Raw genomic sequence first — 23,387 nt, forward strand, 5'->3', positions numbered from 1 at the left:
ACGTGGATTTTAATGGAATAACTGCAAATGCAGGGTTTTCTGGAGCAGCAAGCTCAGGCAACAGCAGCCCCAGGATTTGTGTCAGATTCATTATTCCTGCCTTGGTTTGGGAACCCCTCAAATCCAAGCCAGGAGAATGTGGAAATTCACATTTTAACGTGGATTTTAATGGAATAACTGCAAATGCAGGGTTTTCTGGACCCAAAATTGGAGGATTTGTGTACTCACACACTGGCAGAGCTCGCAGATGAGGAAAGCCCCCAGCGTGGCCTCCTCGTGGTTGTCCTGGATGTCCACGTTGATGACGTGCACGGGCTGACACGTCTCCTGCTCCCTCGAGTTTAAATCTGCACAAAAAGGCACAGCAGCAAAAACCGGGGTGAAATGGGGTCAAATTTTACCCCAAAAAAGTAACAGGATTTTTAAAAATACATAGGTGTTGTGGCATTTAAATTTTCCAAAGTATTTTTTAGAATTTATTGTATATTTTCTTAATAATAACTTCTATCATTATATATTTTATGTTATTTTTATATTATATATTATACATTTATGCAATAAAAATATATTTGCATAAATAATTTAATAAAATATTTAATAATAATTTATTATATTATTTTGTTTTAAAATTTATTTATTTTAATAAAAATACTTTTAATTTATAAATATATATTTTTCATATCTATTTTAAAATCTAGTCCATATTATTATATTATATTATATTATATTATATTATATTATATTATATTATATTATATTATATTATATTATATTATATTATATTGTTTCTAGTGATATTATTATATATTTTATATTATTTCTATATTATTATATATTACAATCTATAGTATATTATATATTGTTTTTATATAGTCTAGATTATATATTATATCTTATATATTATACATTATATAGTATATTGGATATTGGATATTGTATATTGTATGTTATATTATATATAATAATAATATATATAATTATATTTTTATATATTATATATTGTATATTTTATATATTATTTTCTTAATAATCCCCTTTATTTCAAACCAAAAGAGGTGGATTTTGACAACCTATGAACTGAGATTTGTGAAAAGCTCATGGCAGTTTATTTTCCCTGCTCAAATGAATTTATTGCTCCTCTTACTCTGACAATCTTTAAAAATCAAGAATCTCAAAAGTGAAGAAGAATTTTGAGCTTCCCCACCTGGAATGAGAATTTTAAAAAAGTACTGGAACATGGATTTTACAGGCCATGAAATATTGTAAAAGAGCAGGAACAGGAATTTTACAGTACATGGAATAATGTGTAAGAGCAGGGAGATGGATTTTATAACACATGGAATAATGGAGAAGAGCAGGGAGATGGATTTTATAACACATGGAATAATGGAGAAGAGCAGGAAGATGGATTTTATAACACATGGAATAATGGAGAAGAGCAGGGAGATGGATTTTATAACACATGGAATAATGGAGAAGAGCAGGAAAATGGATTTTATAACACATGGAATAATGGAGAAGAGCAGGAAAATGGATTTTATAACACATGGAATAATGTGTAAGAGCAGGGAGATGGATTTTATAACACATGGAATAATGGAGAAGAGCAGGGAGATTTCACAGTACATGAAATATTGTAAAATATTTCCATATTTTACATAAATACAACTGGCTTCTAATAATGGAACCATGAGGAAAACTTCTGACTTCCTCCTCAAAGAAGCCCCTGAGCCATCTCAGAGCCCACCAACCCAATTAAGAGGATAATTGGGCAGCTCAGCTAATTATAATACACTGTAATTACAACACAAAGTGGGCCAGGCAATAATGATGGGTCTGAATGTGTAAAACCTGTTTGGATAAACACAGAGCAGGAGTTTGTGGTTTTTTACACATCTTTGGGAGGTCACTCCCCAAATGTCCAGCACTGGAATCATTAAACAGTACTGTAATAATAAAACTAAATATATATAATATAATATAAATATAAAATATAATATAAAATCATAAAAATATATAAATATATATTTATATAAATATAAAATATTTATATAAATATATATAAATATATATTTATATATAAAAATATAATTATATATAAATAAATATATAAATATTTATATATTTATATATATTTATATATATTTATATATATAAATATGTATATATAAATTATATATATTTATATAATTTATATAAAATATTTATATAAAATAATAAAAATATATAAATATATATTTATATAAATATAAAATATAATATAAAATAATAAAAATTAATAAAATAATAAAATAAATTAACATGAATTAATTGCTGTCTGTGCTTCACCCCACTGCCCAGGGGGTGTTTAATGGGATGAAGTGCTTGGGAATCCTGCAGGGAATGCAGCTCACGTTTGTTTTTCCATCAGCTCATCCCAAATGTGTTCAGTTTTTCACATCCATGAGAATTTCCAAACCAACCATGGAATTTCTGGAATTCCCTTGCTGTGCACTCTGAGGAGCTGCCATCCCCTTTTGGTGCTCACCTCTGAATAAATCTCCACCAGTAACTGCAGCTCCTGCAGGTTCACACATTATTTCAAAGACAAAAAAAACCCAAATTAATTTGATTTATCAGTTTAATCTCCTTACCTTCTACTACTTGATCATAGACTCTTTCTTCACACGTTAGGATCAAATCAAAAACGTCTTTGCAGTTCTGGAATCTTTCTGGTCGTGGCTTGATTCTCTTATTTCTGTCCAACATGTGTAAAATTCCGTTCTGTGTGTATCTGAGGTTGCTTGAGTTAAGAATCTTTACTTGAAGCAAAGTCATGGTTTGGAGCAAATGAGCACCACAAGGAATAATTTTATAATATATATAATTTTTTTTATAATATATATAATTTTATAATAATGTATAATTTATAAAGGAATAATTTTAAATAAATATTTTAAAATATTTATTTAAAATAAAATATTTTGTTTGCAAACCTAAAAATCAGTGACCACTAAAGAAATTCCTAAGGTGTGACTTCCACCTTGCAGCTGCTTTTTACAGCTTTAAAAGGCTCTCAGAATTTTGCTTGGGAAATGATTTTTATATCCATAAATTTCCATATTTTTAAATGGAATATTAAAATTAATATTTTAATATTAATTATAAAATTATTATTAAATTTTAAATATTCCATATTTTTATATCCAAAAATTTCCCCCCCCCCAACCTTTTTTTTTTAAGAAATTTAAGACATTTTCTAAGAAATTTAAGACTTTTTCTAAGAAATTTAAGACTTTTTTTTTTTCAATTTCTGTGCTGTTTTGTGAGCAGGATGTCCTACATTCCTCAAAGGTGTTTCAGGTGTTTCAGGCACAAAGCCCTACCTGGAAATGTGAATTTCTGCAACTGAAAACTCCAAAGGAAGCCAAAGCCAGCACAGAATCACCTCCCACAAAAATCTCCTGAGCTGCATCAATGGGGAGCAATGAAGAAAATCAGATTTTGTGCCTGTCAGAGCCTCCTCACTGTGTGAGAGGAATCTGTGATGCTGCTTGGAGCTAATAAATTGAATAAATTGAATAAATTGACGCTGCTGCCGTCACCTGGAGGAAACCAAACAGCTGTGAAGGGAAAGTTCCAGGGGAAAATTGGGAATATCAGGAAAATTTGGATTGAGAAAGCCTGGAAGGGGACACAGCTCTGCCTGACTTTATATTCTTGTTTTTCAGCTGTATTTTTAACCAGCTGAGATTATTTTTACAATTAACACTAAGGATAACAGCCTAGAATTTCTTGAGATTACAAGTCTGAGAATAAAACAATTTCCAGTATTTGTGAAAAAAAAACAATTTCCAGTATTTGTGAAAAAAAAACCCAATTTCCAGTATTTGTGAAAAAAAACCTCAATTTCCAGTATTTGTGAAAAAAAAACAATTTCCAGTATTTGTGAAAAAAAACCTCAATTTCCAGTATTTGTGAAAAATAAAGCAATTTCCAGTATTTGTGATAAAAACCCCAATTTCCAGTATTTGTGAAAAATAAAATAATTTCCAGTATTTGTGAAAAAAAAAATTTCCAGTATTTGTGATAAAAACCCCAATTTCCAGTATTTGTAGCAATATTTAAGAGTGATCTGGGCTTCAGTTCCTCTGTGTAATTTCAATTTTGCACCACAAACTGAGTGCTGGAATGTTCATCACAATTAAATCTTGTTAATTAGCCTGATTTCTGCTGCATTGCTTTTCTCCATATCATTGCCAAGCCTTTTTTTTTATTCTCTTTTTTTCCTTATTTTTCTTAAGGAATTGTCCTTTACAACCTAAAGGAGGAACTGCACACCAGCACCCCTGGGGTTTGTCATGTTTTGGGGAAAATAAAATAAAATAAAATAAAATAAAATAAAATAAAAATAAAATAAAATAGAATAAAATAAAATAAAATAAAATAGAATAAAATAAAATAAAATAAAATAAAGCATCAGAATAGAATAGAATAAAATAAAATAAAATAAAATAAAATAATAAAATAGAATAGAATAGAATAAAATAAAATAATAAAATAAAATATAAAATAAAATAAAATTAAAATAAAATAAAATAGAATAAAATAAAATAAAAATAAAATAAAATAAAATAAAATAGAATAAAATAAAATAAAATAAAATAAAATAGAATAAAATAGAATAAAATAAAATAGAATAAAATAAAATAAAATAAAATAAAATAAAATAGAATAAAATAAAATAGAATAGAATAAAATAAAATAAAATAAAATAAAATAAAATAAAATAAAATAAAATAAAATAAAATAAAATAAAATAAAATAAAATAAAATAAAATAAAATAAAATAAAACCCACTTGGATGGAGCCATGTCAGACCCCTGGTTATCTGCAGAGCAGGGAAATTTGAGAATTTCCCAAACCCCACAATATCTGCCATTTCCCAAAGATGCCAACATCTGCCTGCTCGCTGGGAGGGGAGCTCTGCACTCATTCCTGCATCCCTGCAGCTCAAAAGGGGAAAAATAAACCCAGAGCATCCCACACACGGCTCTGGGCTCTCTTCTTTCCCTTTCTAGGATAAAACCCTGCAGCCAGGATTACGCACACCCCAAACCCACACAGCGCTCCTGCTCCCAGCCCCGCTCTGCTGCCAACTCCCAGCTCTTTCTCAGGTTTTATTTTTTTCCAAGGCTCCATCTGTCTATAAAAGGAGACTGAGGGAAGCAGGGAAGGTTTATGGATTTCCTATTTGGTTGCCTGGGTTCTTTTTTTACTTGGGAAAAGTCAGGAAGGGGGTGGGCACATTATTGATGTGCAGGAAGGTTCTGTGCCTTCTTATCATTACAAGGAATTTATTTTTATTAAATTTATTATTTATTAAATCAATAATAAATTTATTAATTTACTGTTTAAAATTTATTAAATTTATTATTCCAAGGAATAATAAATAATCCATTTTTTTGCTCTTTGGGAGATCAGGTAAATGCAAATAAAACAATTTATGAATGGTTTCACCACAATTGCAGGTGCTGGATAATTTAAACTTTTTGCTCTTTGGGAGCTCAGGTAAATGCAAATAAACCAATTTATGAATGGTTTTCACCACACTGGCAGGTATGAATGGTCTCCACACCACACTTGCAGATGTTGGGATAATTTAAATTTTTTGCTCTTTGGGAGTTCAGGTAAATGCAAATAAACCAATTTATGAATGGTTTCCACACCACTGGCAGGTGTTGGATAATTTAAACTTTTTGCTCTTTGGGAGCTCAGGTAAATGAAAATAAACCAATTTATGAATGGTTTTCACCACACTGGCAGGTGTTGGATAATTTAAACTTTTTGCTCTTTGGGAGCTCAGGTGAATGGAAATACAATTTATGAATGGTTTTCACCACCACACTTGCAGGTGTTGGATAATTTAAACTTTTTGCTCTTTGGGAGTTCAGGTAAATGCAAATAAACCAATTTATGAATGGTCTCCACACCACAATTGCAGGTGTTGGATAATTTAAACTTTTTGCTCTTTGGGAGTTCAGGTAAATGCAAATAAAACAATTTATGAATGGTTTTCACCACACTTGCAGGTATGAATGGTCTCCACACCACAATTGCAGGTGTTGGATAATTTAAACTTTTTGCTCTTTGGGAGCTCAGGTAAATGAAAATACAACAATTTATGAATGGTTTTCACCACACTGGCAGGTGTTGGATAATTTAAACTTTTTGCTCTTTGGGAGTTCAGGTAAATGCAAATAAAACAATTTATGAATGGTTTTCACCACACTTGCAGGTGTTGGATAATTTAAACTTTTTGCTCTTTGGGAGCTCAGGTAAATGAAAATAAAACAATTTATGAATGGTCTCCACACCACAATTGCAGGTGCTGGATAATTTAAACTTTTTGCTCTTTGGGAGCTCAGGTAAATGAAAATAAAACAATTTATGAATGGTTTTCACCACACTTGCAGGTGTTGGATAATTTAAACTTTTTGCTCTTTGGGAGTTCAGGTAAATGAAAATAAACCAATTTATGAATGGTTTCCACACCACTGGCAGGTGTTGGATCATTTAAGTCAGGCTCTGCTCTGCTCCCAACAGATTTTAATTCCATTCTCCCTGTCCTGTGCATCCCTGCTCTCTTTTCAGACAGAATTTCCCCTGATTTTCTGTGCTGTCACATTGTGTAGCCCTGAAATTCAGATTTCCCCTTCAACAGAATAACTGTGCTGAACTGTGGTGGAATTTAGCAGGAATACTCAGCATGGAAAGGTTTGATATAAAAAGGAAATGTTGCAGCACAAAATTTGGGTTTTTCCAACAGGCACAGCATTGCTGTTCATTCTCATGGAGAATTTTTGTTACTGACTGTGCATTCTCTCCTTTGAGTTAAGGTTATCCCATATTAGTGGTCAAGATTTATTTTTAAAAAATTAAATTAAAATAAACACATGTTTAGCTAAATCCCTAAAGTTTTCACTGCTTTTGCCACCCAAATTTAAAATTCCTGTCATGAACCAGAAATGCCTTTTGCCATCCAATGGATGGGTCCCTGCTCCAGACATCTGGGTAAATCCTTCACCCCTCCAAATTTATCATTATTTCTCACTGACCTAAAATCCCTTTTTGCCATGAGCACCAAGCTAGAATTGGCCAAGAGATTCAAATCTCTATCCTGTATGATTACAAAAAACTTATTTACTGATCCAAGTATTTCCTTTTAACTCCCATGTGAAGCTGAAGCTCACAAGTGATTTGAGCTGGAAGTGTTGGGGCACAGAAATTAATTCTATAGATTATTCTACTAATTATACAGATTAATCTATGAATTCTATAGATTTAAAATTCCCATCCCCTGAAGGTCCAGGGGCTCTGGGTGAAGCTCTGGGCATCCTGGTCTGTGCCAGCTGCTCCTGCCATGAGATGATATTTAAGGTTCCTTCCAACCCAGAACATTCCTGAAAATAAAAAAAACTAATTTATTAAACCTAACTGGGCAAATGATACTTGCTAAAATGTACATACCCTGTTTAGGGGGAAAAAAAATAATATTTAAAGTAATGGCTGGCACCCAAAGCTTCTACAACTTCAAATTAATCTGATTATTTCCTCAAACATTGCATTTCTTCTTTGGGAAAAGAGTGCTTCTCACCAGAGCATGAGTCTCTTTTCCATATAATATTTTTTTTTTATTTTTTAATAGCTGCATTTTAAACAGAACACCTCGTGTTAAAGTTTGTCTAGGACTTGGTATTTCCTTAAGTATTTCCACAGCCAGGAACACAAGGCCTGGGCTTGGCAATGGACACTGGGCAGGGTGGAACACAGCAGAGAAAATTCACAAATCTTTTGTTGGGTTAAGTCTCAATGCTGAACCATTCCATTGGATTCCAGTGGAAACAGAGCAGGGTAAGGTGGGACATTAAGAAAAAATACCATGCTTGTCCTTTGGAATGGAAACTGGGTATTTGGAATAAATCAGATTGTTCAAAAGTCTTCTGTTGGTCCTTAAATTAATAAAGTCTTAATGCTGAACCATTCTATTGGATTCAAATGGAAACAGAGCAAGATAAGATGGGATATTAGCAAAAAAATCCCATTTACAATGCCTGTCCTTTGGAATGGAAACTGGGTATTTAGAATAAACCAGAGATTGTTCACAAGTATTTTGTTGGTCCCTAAATTAATAAAGTCTTAATGCTGAACCATTCTATTGGATTCAAATGGAAACAGAGCAGGGTGAGGTGGGATATTAAGAAAAAAATCCCATTTACAATGCTTGTCCTTTGGAACTGAAACTGAGCAGTTTAGAACAAATCAGAGATTGTTCACAACTTTTGTTGGTCCCTAAATTAATAAAGTCTTAAGTTGAACCATTCTATTGGATTCAAATGGAAACAGAGCAAGGTGAGGTGGGATATTAAGAAAAAAATTCCTAATACAATGCTTGTCTTTGGAATGGAAACTGGGTATTTAGAATAAACCAGAGATTGTTCACAAGTATTTTGCTGGTCCCTGACTTGATAAAATCTTAATGCTGAACCATCCTATTGGATTCAAATGGAAACAGAGCAGGGTGAGATGGGATATTAGGAAAAAATTCCTAATACAATGCTTGTCCTTTGGAACTGAAACTGAGCAGTTTAGAACAAATCAGAGATTGTGCACAACTTTTGTTGGTCCTTAAATTAATAAAGTCTTAATGCTGAACCATTCTATTGGATTCAAATGCAAACAGAGCAAGATAAGATGGGATATTAGCAAAAAAATCCCATTTACAATGCTTGTCCTTTGGAAGGGAAACTGAGCAGTTTAGAACAAATCAGAGATTGTTCACAAGTATTCTGTTGGTCCTTAAATTAATAAAGTCTTAAGTTGAACCATCCTATTGGATTCAAATGGAAACAGAGCAGGGTGAGATGGGATATTAATAAAAAATCCCATATACAATGCCTGTCCTTTGGAACTGAAACTGAGCAGTTTAGAACAAATCACAGATTGTGCACAACTTTTGTTGGTCCCTGACTTGATAAAATCTCAATGCTGAACCATCCTATTGGATTCAAATGCAAACAGAGCAGGCTGGGATGGGATTTTAGGAAAATTTCCTCCCTGGGAGGGTGGGGAGCCCTGCACAGGGTGCTCCAGGCCAGGCTGGATGGGGCCTGGAACAACCTGGAACAGTGGAAAATGTCCCTGCCCATGCACTGGATCAGCTTTGAGGTCCCTTCCAACCCAAACCAGAGTGGGATTCCAAACCAAGCCATCCAAAAGGATCAGGGAGATGCCAAGCTGGGCTCCAGGACACCTCTGCACCATTTGTGCCTGCACGAATGAGCTGCAAAAATCCTGCATTGCTTTTCCTAGGGAAGGACAAGCACCCAGCAAGGAGAAATCCAACTGCTCCAGGAGCTGCTCCAAATATAAATGACCATAAATATAAATCACCATAAATATAAATAACCACAAATATAAATAACCACAAATATAAATAACCAGGTGGCAGCCCAGCCCAAAGCTGAGGGGTCTGTCCCACACATCAGTGAAGGCAGAAAATACCTTGAATTTAGCCCTGAGCTCAAAGGCCAGACAAGAATTGATCAGTGCTGAAGAATTGATCAGTGCTGAGGAATTGATCAGTGCTGAGGAATTGATCAGTGCTGAAGGACTGATCAGTGCTGAGGAATTGATCAGTGCTGAGGAATTGATCAGTGCTGAGGAATTGATCAGTGCTGAGGAATTGATCAGTGCTGAGGAATTGATCAGTGCTGAGGAATTGATCAGTGCTGAAGAATTGATCAGTGCTGAAGGACTGATCAGTGCTGAGGAATTGATCAGTGCTGAAGAATTGATCAGTGCTGAGGAATTGATCAGTGCTGAAGAATTGATCAGTGCTGAAGGACTGATCAGTGCTGAGGAATTGATCAGTGCTGAAGAATTGATCAGTGCTGAAGGACTGATCAGTGCTGAGGAATTTATTTGGGGTGAGAATGGGCAGGCCCAGCTGCCAGAGGGGAAAGAGAGGAGTAATGGCCAAGGGAAGGGACAAAGAGTGGAGAAGGAATGTCACAAATGCACTGGAGGGTGACAAGATGATCACAGGATGTGGCACCGTGTCTGTGGCATCAAACCACTGAGCCTGCACCTCACCCAAGTGGAAATTCAAGAGTTTGTTTGGATTGGTGGGATCCAGAGTTTGATACCTGGCAGTGAGTGCCAGGGAGATGTCACTGCTGCATCCAGAGTTTGTTTGGATTGGTGGGATCCAGAGTTTGGTCACCTGGCAGAGGGTGCCAGGGAGATGCCACTGCTGCATCCAGAGTTTGTTTGGATTCTGGGATCCAGAGTTTGATCAGCTGGCAGAGGGTGCCAGGGAGATGCCACTGCTGCATCCAGAGTTTGATACCTGGCAGAGGGTGCCAGGGAGATGCCACTGCTGCATCCAGAGTTTGGTTTGGATTGCTGGGATCCAGTTTGATCCCTGGCAGAGGGTGCCAGGGAGATGCCAGTGCTGCATCCAGAGTTTGATCAGCTGGCAGAGAGTGCCAGGGAGATGTCACTGCTGCATCCAGAGTTAGTTTGGATTGCTGGGATCCAGAGTTTGATCAGCTGGCAGAGGGTGCCAGGGAGATGTCACTGCTGCATCCAGAGTTTGGTTTGGATTCTGGGATCCAGAGTTTGGTCACCTGGCAGAGAGTGCCAGGGAGATGCCACTGCTGCATTCAAGAGTTTGTTTGGATTGGTGGGATCCAGAGTTTGATACCTGGCAGTGAGTGCCAGGGAGATGTCACTGCTGCATCCAGAGTTTGGTTTGGATTGCTGGGATCCAGAGTTTGATCAGCTGGCAGAGAGTGCCAGGGAGATGCCAGTGCTGCATCCAGAGTTTGTTTGGATTGCTGGGATCCAGAGTTTGATTCCTGGCAGAGGGTGCCAGGGAGATGTCACTGCTGCATCCAGAGTTTGTTTGGATTCTGGGATCCAGAGTTTGATCAGCTGGCAGTGAGTGCCAGGGAGATGTCACTGCTGCATCCAGAGTTTGATCCCTGGCAGAGGGTGCCAGGGAGATGCCACTGCTGCATCCAGAGTTAGTTTGGATTGCTGGGATCCAGTTTGATCCCTGGCAGAGGGTGCCAGGGAGATGTCAGTGCTGCATCCAGAGTTTGGTTTGGATTGCTGGGATCCAGAGTTTGATCCCTGGCAGAGGGTGCCAGGGAGATGCCACTGCTGCATCCAGAGTTAGTTTGGATTGCTGGGATCCAGTTTGATCCCTGGCAGAGGGTGCCAGGGAGATGCCACTGCTGCATTCAAGAGTTTGTTTGGATTGCTGGGATCCAGAGTTTGATACCTGGCAGAGGGTGCCAGGGAGATGTCACTGCTGCATCCAGAGTTTGGTTTGGATTCTGGGATCCAGTTTGATCCCTGGCAGAGGGTGCCAGGGAGATGTCACTGCTGCATTCAGAGTTTGTTTGGATTCTGGGATCCAGAGTTTGGTCACCTGGCAGAGGGTGCCAGGGAGATGTCACTGCTGCATCCAGAGTTTGATCACCTGGCAGTGAGTGCCAGGGAGATGTCACTGCTGCATCCAGAGTTTGGTTTGGATTGCTGGGATCCAGTTTGATCCCTGGCAGAGGGTGCCAGGGAGATGTCACTGCTGCATCCAGAGTTTGGTTTGGATTGCTGGGATCCAGTTTGATCACCTGGCAGAAGGTGCCAGGGAGATGCCAGTGCTGCAGCAGGTGAGGGAAAGGCTCCAGGGTCACACAGGGCCAGGATCCAGAGAGGAGCAGCAGATGCAGGACTGGGAGGGTGGAAGAGCTTTGAGGAGAAATCTGAGGGAAAGGATGGATGAAACTGCAGCAGCATTTCTGAACTGCCTCTGGTGCTGCCACCCTTGTGCTGGGAAACTCAGGATTCCCAGACAAAGCTGAAGGTAGCTCAGACAGAGCAAAGCACAAACCCTAAATCGATTAAAAACCATTTAATTGAGCACATTTGGGAAACCTGAGAGCACAATGAAGAGCCAGCAGGGCCACTTGGCACAGGAGGCTGCAGAGAACGCAGCACGCTGGCTGAGGTGTGCAGGGAACATTCCTGCCTGCCATCAATGCCAGTTTAAGGAATTACACTTGAAATGAAAATGGAAATTGGTTTGGAATAAAGAAAAGAGAAGTATAAGCATCCCTAATGCTGGCACAGTTTTGTGTTCACAGGAGGGAACTTCAAGGCAAGAAGCATCGGCTGTCACCTCACTCCCCTCCCTCAAACTGGGATGAAAGTGCCAAAGAATGAAATCACTGCAGCTCTGAATGGATTTTACAAAAATCATCAGCCTCAGACTGGATCCTCCAGTCAGAAATGCTCAGAGCACATCTGGGACTCACCGTGGATAAGGAATAAACCTTTCAGAGCACCCAGAACAGCCAGGATGGCAGAGAGTGTTTCATGTTGTTGAAAAGCATTTGCTGTTAGATCTGAGTCTGGAGTTTCTGCCATGTCCCACAGCTCAAACAGTATTTAAATAATAAATATCCAGCTCATATATTTTTAATATTTTGATGTATTTCCTTTTTAATGTGAATGAAGCCAAGATTAAAGGCAGTGTGATCAGAAGGCAGATGAAGAAGTGCTGAAAATTTGTTGCCTTTGAAAGTACCAAGGTTTTGTGAAGCATTTTACAACCCTTCATGGAGAAAAAGGGATTGGGATGCAGCATGTTGATTTGCAGAAATGTGCCTCAGAAGCCTGTTAAATCCAGTTGAAACACTTCTTTCCACCCTCATCCCTCCTCTCTATTTCCAGGAGCACTGAAGAGCTTTGTAAGACATGGTGAGAAAGAAAATGAAGAAAATGAGACTTGCACTGCTCTGCTTTGGAAGAAGTTCTGCCACTGACACCCAGGCCATGATTTCTTAGTCCTTGCAAGGCTAGGCTTCAAAAAAAAAGAAGAAGAAAATACCCAAATTCAACAAAAAAAATTAGAAAAAAATCCCTCAACAGATCTAAAAGAAACATTCCAAAGTGGCTTCCACAGCCCCCAGGAGAGAGGCTGACAAGTGCTCAGCAGTTCAAATCCATGGAGAAAAAGCAGATGAAAATGTAAGATATAAAGACATGCATGAAGAGCTTACCTGAAGCAGAATTTAGGTGAGTTACTCCTCAAGACTGAGCTACACATAAAATATCAATGGGCATCCAAGTCCAACAGGAGCTCAGAGTTAAAGCCAGATCCCAGCACCAAGATCAGCACAACTTTTTGGGGTTTTTTTTTTGACAGAAAAGAATCAATGTCTTCAAGGGAGATGCACAGAGTTCTTCTTCATTTCTGGAATTTTCCTCCTAACTGAAGCAGCTTTAGGGGCTTCTTCAGGACATGTTTTCCACCCTCCCCAGAATTTTATAACCTCATGGAGCTAAGGAGCTAAAACTGGAATCCTGCCTGAAGTCAGGGAGGACAAATTAAGAGAGGAGGTAAAAAATGTCAGGAGCAGAGTAGGAGGCCAAGATTGCAGGGTAAGTACAGGCTGCCTAGAAATCCTAATTAAAAATACCCCCAATCTGTGAAAATCATCTTTAATGGGAGGGTCACAGACACAGCAGTGCTGAGGAAAGGAGAGAAATCAGCCATGGAGCTCCTCACTTTGCTAAAGAACCCAGGAGCAATTCCTGCAGAATTCTGGCCAAATTTCCACTTGAACAGCTCCTATCCCTGGGCACAACATCAACTGCTGCTGAAGATTTAAACTGAGTTTCAATTTAAACTGTTTAGCAAGTTTCACTCTTGAATAGTTTCTGCCTTCACTTGAAGGCAAAGCTCAGCAGCAATTTTTGCTCTATTTTTGTTTCAGCTTTAAGGTCACCACCACAGAATTAGAATGAAGTCCTCAAACCCCTTCAGAGAGTTGTAAGGGGCAAATAATGATAAGGACAAATAATCCTGATGTGGGAAAGGTGGGTTACATATACAAATACAAGGTGGTGGATGGGAACTACAAATCCTCAAACCAGGAGCAGAATTCTCTATTTTTGTCCTAGAAATAACAGAGGAATGTTTTAAAAAGCAACATTCAGAGAATTGTTAAATGGTTTTGGGGCAGTCCTTGATTTGGGCTCAGGGAATTGAAATTCTACATACAAGGTGGTGGATGAGAACTAGAGACCATGGCTGTGCCTTCCTCAAATTAGGAGCAGAATTCTCTATTGTTGTCCTAGAAATAACACAGAAATGTTTTAAAAAGCAATATTCAGAACACTGTTAAATGGTTTTGGGGCAGTCCTCGATTGGAGCTCAGGGAATTGAAATTCTACATACAAGGTGGTGGATGGGAACTACAGACCCTCAAACCAGGAGCAGAATTCTCTATTTTTGTCCTGGAAATAACAGGAATGTTTTAAAAAGCAACATTCAGAATTGTTAAATGGTTTTGGGGCAGTCCTCGATTGGAGCTCAGGGAATTGAAATTCTACATACAAGGTGGTGGATGAGAACTACAGACCCTCAAACTAAGAGCAGAATTCTATGTTTTTGTCCTAGAAATAACACAGGAATGCTTAAAAAAGCAACATTTCCAACACTGTTAAATGGTTTTGGGGCAGTCCTTGATTTGGGGCTCAGGGAATTTAAATTCTACATACAAGGTGGTGGATGAGAACTACAGACCCTTAAACTAGGAGCAGAATTCTGTGTTTTTGTCCTAGAAATAACACAGAAATGTTTTAAAAAGCAATATTCAGAACGTTGTTAAATGGTTTTGGGGCAGCCCTTGATTTGGGCTCAGGGAATTGAAATTCTACATACAAGGTGGTGGATGAGAACTACAGACCCTCAAACCAGGAGCAGAATTCTCTATTGTTGTCCTAGAAATAACACAGAAATGTTTTAAAAAGCAATATTCAGAACACTGTTAAATGGTTTTGGGGCAGTCCTCGATTGGAGCTCAGGGAATTGAAATTCTACATACAAGGTGGTGGATGGGAACTACAGACCCTCAAACCAGGAGCACAATTCTCTATTTTTGTCCTGGAAATAACACAGGAATGCTTAAAAAAGCATCATTTCCAACACTGTTAAATGGTTTTGGGGCAGTCCTTGATTGGGGCTCAGGGAATTGAAATTCTACATACAAGGTGGTGGATGAGAACTACAGACCATGGCTGTGCCTTCCTCAAATTAGGAGCAGAATTCTCTATTGTTGTCCTAGAAATAACAGGAATGTTTTAAAAAGCAACATTCAGAGAGTTGTTAAATGGTTTTGGGGCAGTCCTTGATTAGGGCTCAGGGAATTGAAATTCTACATACAAGGTGGTGGATGAGAACTACAGACCCTCAAACCAGGAGCAGAATTCTATGTTGTTGTCCTAGAAATAACACAGAAATGTTTTAAAAAGCAATATTCAGAACACTGTTAAATGGTTTTGGGGCAGTCCTTCATTAGGGCTCGGGAATTGAAATTCTACATACAAGGTGGTGGATGAGAACTACAGACCATGGCTGTGCCTTCCTCAAATTAGGAGAAGAATTCTCTATTTTTGTCCTGGAAACAACAGAGGAACATTTTAAAAGCAACATTCAGAGAGTTGCTAAATGGTTTTGGGGCAGCCCTCCACTGGGGCTCAGGGAATTTCAATTCTACATGCAAGGTGGTGATGAGAACTACAGACCCTCAAACTAAGAGCAGAATTCTATGTTTTTGTCCTAGAAATAACACAGGAATGTTTTAAAAAGCAATATTCAGAACATTGTTAAATGGTTTTGGGGCAGTCCTTGATTGGGGCTCAGGGAATTGAAATTCTACATACAAGGTGGTGGATGAGAACTACAGACCCTCAAACCAGGAGCAGAATTCTCTGTTGTTGTCCTAGAAATAACAGGAATGTTTTAAAAAGCAACATTCAGAGAGTTGTTAAATGGTTTTGGGGCAGTCCTTGATTAGAACTCAGGGAATTGAAATTCTACATGCAAGGTGGTGATGAGAACTACAGACCCTCAAACTAAGAGCAGAATTCTATGTTTTTGTCCTAGAAATAACAGAGGAATGTTTTAAAAAGCAACATTTCCAACACTGTTAAATGGTTTTGGGGCAGTCCTTGATTTGGGGCTCAGGGAATTTAAATTCTACATACAAGGTGGTGGATGAGAACTACAGACCCTTAAACTAGGAGCAGAATTCTGTGTTTTTGTCCTAGAAATAACACAGAAATGTTTTAAAAAGCAATATTCAGAACGTTGTTAAATGGTTTTGGGGCAGCCCTTGATTTGGGCTCAGGGAATTGAAATTCTACATACAAGGTGGTGGATGGGAACTACAAATCCTCAAACCAGGAGCAGAATTCTCTATTTTTGTCCTAGAAATAACACAGGAATGTTTTAAAAACAACATTCAGAGAGTTGTTAAATGGTTTTGGGGCAGTCCTTGATTGGGGCTCAGGAATTGAAATTCTACATACAAGGTGGTGGATGAGAACTACAGACCCTCAAACCAGGAGCAGAATTCTCTATTTTTGTCCTAGAAATAACACAGGAATGCTTAAAAAAGCAACATTTCCAACACTGTTAAATGGTTTTGGGGCAGTCCTTGATTTGGGCTCAGGGAATTGAAATTCTACATACAAGGTGGTGATGAGAACTAGAGACCATGGCTGTGCCTTCCTCAAACCATGAGCAGAATTCTCTATTGTTGTCCTAGAAATAACAGGAACATTTTAAAAAGCAACATTCAGAGAGTTGTTAAATGGTTTTGGGGCAGCCCTCCACTGGGGCTCAGGGAATTTCAATGCTACATTCTAAACACTCAATGGGAGATGCTGACACATTTTAACTCCAAGTTTTAACTGCCACATCTTAAAAGGCTTTGAAGTGCTTCCATTTTAGATCTACTGTAACCACCTACTCAACTGAATCTGTATTCCTGGCTCCATTAATCCCCTACTCCTGTGCTGTGAAACTCAACATATGCCTTCAAGGTATGAGAGCCTGTGCTCTATATTCACTAATTAACTGCAATGAAGGTGCTTTTAATCTGCAGAGTGGGTTTTTAATTGTTCCCCCTCCTCAAAGTGAACAGCTGAGGTTCAGTGATCTCTCTAACCTTGCTCTGGGTGAGGTCCAGCAGCTCATTTTTGGTTGGAGCTTTCTGCAGCTGGGGTTGTTTATTTGGGCACAGGATGTTCCCTCACAGCCACAGGGGCACTGAGCAAGGAGAGCACTCAGAGCTCAGGTGTGCCCTCACTGGGATTTGGAAAAGGCTCAGGTGTGCCCTCACTGGGATTTGGGAAAGGCTCAGGTGTGCCCTCACTGGGATTTGGGAAAGGCTCAGGTGTGCCCTCACTGGGATTTGGGAAAGGCTCAGGTGGGCCCTCACTGGGATATGGAAAGGCGCAGGTGTGCCCTCACTGGGATATAGGAACAAGCTCAGGTGTGCCCTCACTGGGATATGGAACAAGCTCAGGTGTGCCCTCACTGGGATTTGGGAACAGGCTCAGGTGTGCCCTCACTGGGATTTGGGAACAAGCTCAGGTGTGCCCTCACTGGGACATGGGAAAGGCTCAGGTGTGCCCTCACTGGGATTTGGGAAAGGCTCAGGTGTGCCCTCACTGGGATATGGAACAAGCTCAGGTGTGCCCTCACTGGGATTTGGGAAAGGCTCAGGTGTGCCCTCACTGGGATTTGGGAAAGGCTCAGGTGTGCCCTCACTGGGATTTGGGAAAGGCTCAGGTGTGCCCTCACTGGGATATGGAACAAGCTCAGGTGTGCCCTCACTGGGATATGGAACAAGCTCAGGTGTGCCCTCACTGGGATTTGGGAACAAGCTCAGGTGTGCCCTCACTGGGATATGGGAACAAGCTCAGGTGTGCCCTCACTGGGATATGGAACAAGCTCAGGTGTGCCCTCACTGGGATTTGGGAACAAGCTCAGGTGTGCCCTCACTGGGATATGGAACAAGCTCAGGTGTGCCCTCACTGGGATATGGGAAAAGCTCAGGTGTGCCCTCACTGGGATATGGGAAAGGCTCAGGTGTGCCCTCACTGGGATTTGGGAAAGGCTCAGGTGTGCCCTCACTGGGATATGGAACAAGCTCAGGTGTGCCCTCACTGGGATTTGGGAAAGGCTCAGGTGTGCCCTCACTGGGATATGGAAAAGGCTCAGGTGTGCCCTCACTGGGATTTGGGAAAGGCTCAGGTGTGCCCTCACTGGGATATGGAACAAGCTCAGGTGTGCCCTCACTGGGATATGGAACAAGCTCAGGTGTGCCCTCACTGGGATTTGGGAACAAGCTCAGGTGTGCCCTCACTGGGATATGGGAACAAGCTCAGGTGTGCCCTCACTGGGATATGGAACAAGCTCAGGTGTGCCCTCACTGGGATTTGGGAACAAGCTCAGGTGTGCCCTCACTGGGATCTGGGAACAAGCTCAGGTGTGCCCTCACTGGGATACAGGAACAAGCTCAGGTGTGCCCTCACTGGGATATGGGAACAAGCTCAGGTGTGCCCTCACTGGGATATGGAACAAGCTCAGGTGTGCCCTCACTGGGATTTGGGAAAGGCTCAGGTGTGCCCTCACTGGGATACAGGAACAAGCTCAGGTGTGCCCTCACTGGGATATGGAACAAGCTCAGGTGTGCCCTCACTGGGACATGGGAAAGGCTCAGGTGTGCCCTCACTGGGATATGGAACAAGCTCAGGTGTGCCCTCACTGGGATTTGGGAAAGGCTCAGGTGTGCCCTCACTGGGATATGGAACAAGCTCAGGTGTGCCCTCACTGGGATATGGAACAAGCTCAGGTGTGCCCTCACTGGGATATGGAACAAGCTCAGGTGTGCCCTCACTGGGATTTGGGAACAAGCTCAGGTGTGCCCTCACTGGGACATGGAACAAGCTCAGGTGTGCCCTCACTGGGATATGGAACAAGCTCAGGTGTGCCCTCACTGGGATATGGGAACAAGCTCAGGTGTGCCCTCACTGGGATATGGAACAAGCTCAGGTGTGCCCTCACTGGGATATGGAACAAGCTCAGGTGTGCCCTCACTGGGATATGGGAAAGGCTCAGGTGTCTCCCCACTGGGATTTGGGAACAAGCTCAGGTGTGCCCTCACTGGGATATGGAACAAGCTCAGGTGTGCCCTCACTGGGATTTGGGAACAAGCTCAGGTGTGCCCTCACTGGGATTTGGGAAAGGCTCAGGTGTGCCCTCACTGGGATTTGGGAACAAGCTCAGGTGTGCCCTCACTGGGATATGGGAAAGGCTCAGGTGTGCCCTCACTGGGATTTGGGAACAGGCTCAGGTGTCTCCCCACTGGGATATGGAACAAGCTCAGGTGTGCCCTCACTGGGATTTGGGAACAAGCTCAGGTGTGCCCTCACTGGGATTTGGGAAAGGCTCAGGTGTGCCCTCACTGGGATTTGGGAACAAGCTCAGGTGTGCCCTCACTGGGATATGGAACAAGCTCAGGTGTGCCCTCACTGGGATATGGAACAAGCTCAGGTGTGCCCTCACTGGGATATGGAACAGGCTCAGGTGTGCCCTCACTGGGATTTGGGAACAAGCTCAGGTGTGCCCTCACTGGGATTTGGGAACAAGCTCAGGTGTGCCCTCACTGGGATTTGGGAACAAGCTCAGGTGTGCCCTCACTGGGATTTGGGAACAAGCAGAGTGTTGGCAGCCAGACTCACAATTTCAGAGTACAGATGATGAAAGCAAGGCTGGGAAACAGAATAATCAGCTCAATCATATGGAACCCCCCCTCCTTTTGTACCCCCATCCCAAGCACACTCCCAGCCCACAGGTAACTCCAGCCCCTCTCTGAAGTTATGCTCACCCAACACAAACATCTACTCCACAACTCGCTGATGAGAGCAGGTGTGGTTTTGGTTAAAATCTTTACCCTCAAAACCCACTTCTGGAAATGGAGCTGCTTTCTGTGCTGCCAGTCTTCATCTGAAAACCTTAAATTATCAGAGAATCAAAAAAGCAAAGTCACAGAGGCATTTGCTGGTGCCCTATTTCCCTTGCAGTGGCTTTTGTTTAAAGCTGCTTTATCCTGAGAAAAGGTTTAACTGTTACACTGCAAATATATCTGGGGAACACAGCAAGGCATGGAGCAGAACCACAGTGGTGACTCCAAATCCTGCTGAGAGGGAGAACAGGTTGGTTTCCTGCTGTTTTGGTTTTTCTCAAGTGCTGCCATATTCAGCACAGCAGCAAGAAGAATTCAAAAAGGAAATCTCCAAGTCCTTGGTGCTTGTTAAAATTAATTCTCAGTTGGAGGGATTTTCTTTTAAGCAGTTCTTTTAATCAGGATATGGATATGGCATACCTCATTAAGATGGGTTTGCAAGATTTTCCTTTTCTCTATAGGCAGAAGGATAAAAAAAAAATCAAATAAAAAATATCAAATAAACCAGCACATCACATGTGGTATGTTAAGACTACATCCTACATTTTGAACTTTAAAAAAAAAAGTAATTGTTGTTGAAGCAAAAGTTGTTGAAAAAACATCTAGAATGAGTTCCCCAAGTTTTGTTTGTGCGTTTTCTTATTAAAAAAAATCAACTTTAAAGCCAGGTATTTTAAAGTAATGCAGCTGGGACATTTTTAGCAGTGTGCCTAACCCTGCTCACCTTTGCTCTCCAGGATTAAATGTCACTGGGCCCTCCTCTGGCCATTCTTTATAACCAACTACAGAGTTCTGTTCCCTCGGTGCACAGAGCAAATCACATATCACAAAATCCTCAGTGAGAAGGGTGAGCTCTTTAATGAAAGGCATCCTCTCTCCCAGAGAAAGTATTCTGTAAGCCTTACCTGGCACTGTGTCTGAGCTAAATACAACATTAAAGTCGAGGTGGTCGCTCTTCCCACATCCAACCTCAGGACAGTCTTTGCACTGAGCAGGATCCACAGTGCAGGGCAGGCAATGCACAATCTGAGGGTACTGATGGGTTCACTCACAGCTAAACACGGTAACACGCTACAAAAGAGCATTTGGGATGTGTGTAACAATTTACAAGGGAGCATTAGAGGCCCACTGTTAAAAAATAAAACCTCCTATAAACTTAAAATCATTTAAAGTTCTGCAGCCAAGCAACTCTAAGAGATTCTTAATGGCAAAGAATGAATTACACCTTTCAAGGATGAAGCACAGTGGATTTTTTAAAGAGGCCATGCCACAGGGATACAGTTCTTTGTCTTTCCTAAGCAGATCATTGTACATCTGATCATAAGTGGTTTTGAAGTCATAAACATTGGGCTTGTCCGGGGCTGGTCCTGGCAGTTTCACGTGAGTCCCTGTGCCAAAGGATCGCACGCTGAACCCTCGTTTGCTGAAAGACACAAGGAGGGGGAGCAGACAATTAGACTCAATGAATTTTCATTTTAAAGTGCTGAAGAACATGAAAATGAATTTTAAAAACACCTTTTAAAAGCACCTCTTAGCCAGCAGCATTTGAGCAGCCAAATGCCTGAAGTTCCCACTGTGTATTTTTATTTTCCTTGCAGTCAAAAACACCTTTTAAAAGCACCTCTTAGCCAGCAGCATTTGAGCAGCCAAGTGCCTGAAGTTCCCACTGTGTATTTTTATTTTCCTTGCAGTCAAAAACACCTTTTAAAAGCACCTCTTAGCCAGCAGCATTTGAGCAGCCAAATGCCTGAAGTTCCCACTGTGTATTTTTATTTTCCTTGCAGTCAAAAACACCTTTTAAAAGCACCTCTTAGCCAGCAGCATTTGAGCAGCCAAACTGCCTGAAGTTCCCAATGTGTATTTTTATTTTCCTTGCAGTCAAAAACACCTTTTAAAAGCACCTCTTAGCCAGCAGCATTTGAGCAGCCAAATGCCTGAAGTTCCCACTGTGTATTTTTATTTTCCTTGCAGTCACACTCTAAACTCACACACATTTCAAGGGAAGCACCTCTATCTGACAGGAATTTTCTTACAATTATGGCACAGAGCTATTTGGAAATGTCATTTCTGCTTTTCTTTTGTGTTTTCCTTTTGTGCTTTCCTTTTGTGTTTTCCTTTTGCATCCTGGATTTGCACCAAAGCCCTTCTGCATTCATGACAACACAAAGATGGTTTTCTCTTGACACAAATAAATAACTGCACTGCTGATCAATATTGAAGTGTCCTGCTGAGACTCCTGGTTTAACTGAATTATTCTTCTCATTTTGTTGCTAAAATGTAATTTAATTAGCCCAGGACAAACATTTGTGTGCCTGCCCCTGAAATCCATGCAGTGCAATCACCTTTCCATGAGTGGGGCAGATGCTGTGCTGGCTGAAACTCTGGGTAAAGCAGGAATTACTTCATTCCATTCTTACAAACAACTACTTGGTTATTATTTAAATAACAATTATTTACAATAAACAACTACTTGGTTATTATTTAAAAAGAGGCAGGAACCTGCTTGTCTTTAGGAGCAATGCCAAAATCTTCTTGCTGATTAACTGAAATACTCAAACCTCAATACCTCCTTCAGTAATATTAAAAAATATGGCAGTCTATTAAATAATGGGACAAAAAAGAGATTTTCTGGTGGTCTAATGGACAATGTGACATGGTAAATTAGTGTTGTTATTTAAAAATAGTATTATAAAAAGTATATAAAAAATAAAAAGTATTTAAAAATAGAGTATTTAAAAAATACAGCAATCTGTGGAATAATGGGACAAAAAAGAGATTTTCTGGAGGTCTAATGGACAAAGTGACATGGTAAAATAGTGTTGTTATTTAAAGTATTTAAAAATAGTATATAAAAATATAAAGTATTTAAAAAATACAGCAATCTGTGGGGTAATGGGACAAAAAAGAGATTTTTTGGAGGTCTAGAGGACAAAGTGACAAGGTAAATTAGTGTTGTTATTTAAAATATTTTAAAAAGAGTATTATATAAAGTGTATAAAAAATAAAAAGTATTTTAAAATAGAGCATTTAAAAAATACAGCAATCTGTGGGATAATGGGACAAAAAAGAGATTTTCTGGAGGTCTAATGGACAAAGTGACATGGTAAAATAGTGCTGTTATTTAAAGTATTTAAAAATAGTATTATAAAAAATAAAAAGTATTTAAAAATAGAGCATTTAAAAAATACAGCAATCTGTGGGATAATGGGACAAAAAAGAGATTTTTTTGGAGGTCTAGAGGACAAAGTGACAAGGTAAATTAGTGTTGTTATTTAATGTATTTAAAAAAGAGTATATATAAAGTATATAAAAATATAAAGTATTTAAAAATAGAGTATTTAAAAAATACAGCCATCTGTGGAATAATGGGACAAAACAGAGATTTTCTGGTGGTCTAAAGGACAAAGTGACAAGGTAAATTAGTGCTGTTATTTAATGTATTTAAAAAAGAGTATATATAAAGTATATAAAAAATATAAAGTATTTTAAAATAGAGCATTAAAAAAATACAGC

General features: G+C 39.6%; 2 protein-coding genes across 2 annotated transcripts in view; both read right to left on the reverse strand.

The window, feature by feature from the left end:
• Positions 1–23,387, reverse strand: part of FNDC10 (fibronectin type III domain containing 10) — a 134,991-nt gene that overhangs the window by 100,466 nt on the left and 11,138 nt on the right. The window lies entirely within an intron of this gene.
• Positions 1–23,387, reverse strand: part of SSU72 (SSU72 homolog, RNA polymerase II CTD phosphatase) — a 31,821-nt gene that overhangs the window by 2,745 nt on the left and 5,689 nt on the right. Inside the window, exons 2-4 of the mRNA XM_064730875.1 lie at positions 21,154–21,297; positions 2,634–2,773; positions 229–347 (exon numbers count right to left, since the gene is read on the reverse strand). Of these exons, the coding sequence (XP_064586945.1) occupies positions 229–347; positions 2,634–2,773; positions 21,154–21,297 (403 nt within the window). The remainder of the gene's footprint in view (positions 1–228; positions 348–2,633; positions 2,774–21,153; positions 21,298–23,387) is intronic.

This window comes from Zonotrichia leucophrys, chromosome 21 (genome assembly GCF_028769735.1).
Source record: "Zonotrichia leucophrys gambelii isolate GWCS_2022_RI chromosome 21, RI_Zleu_2.0, whole genome shotgun sequence".
NCBI lineage: Eukaryota > Metazoa > Chordata > Aves > Passeriformes > Passerellidae > Zonotrichia > Zonotrichia leucophrys.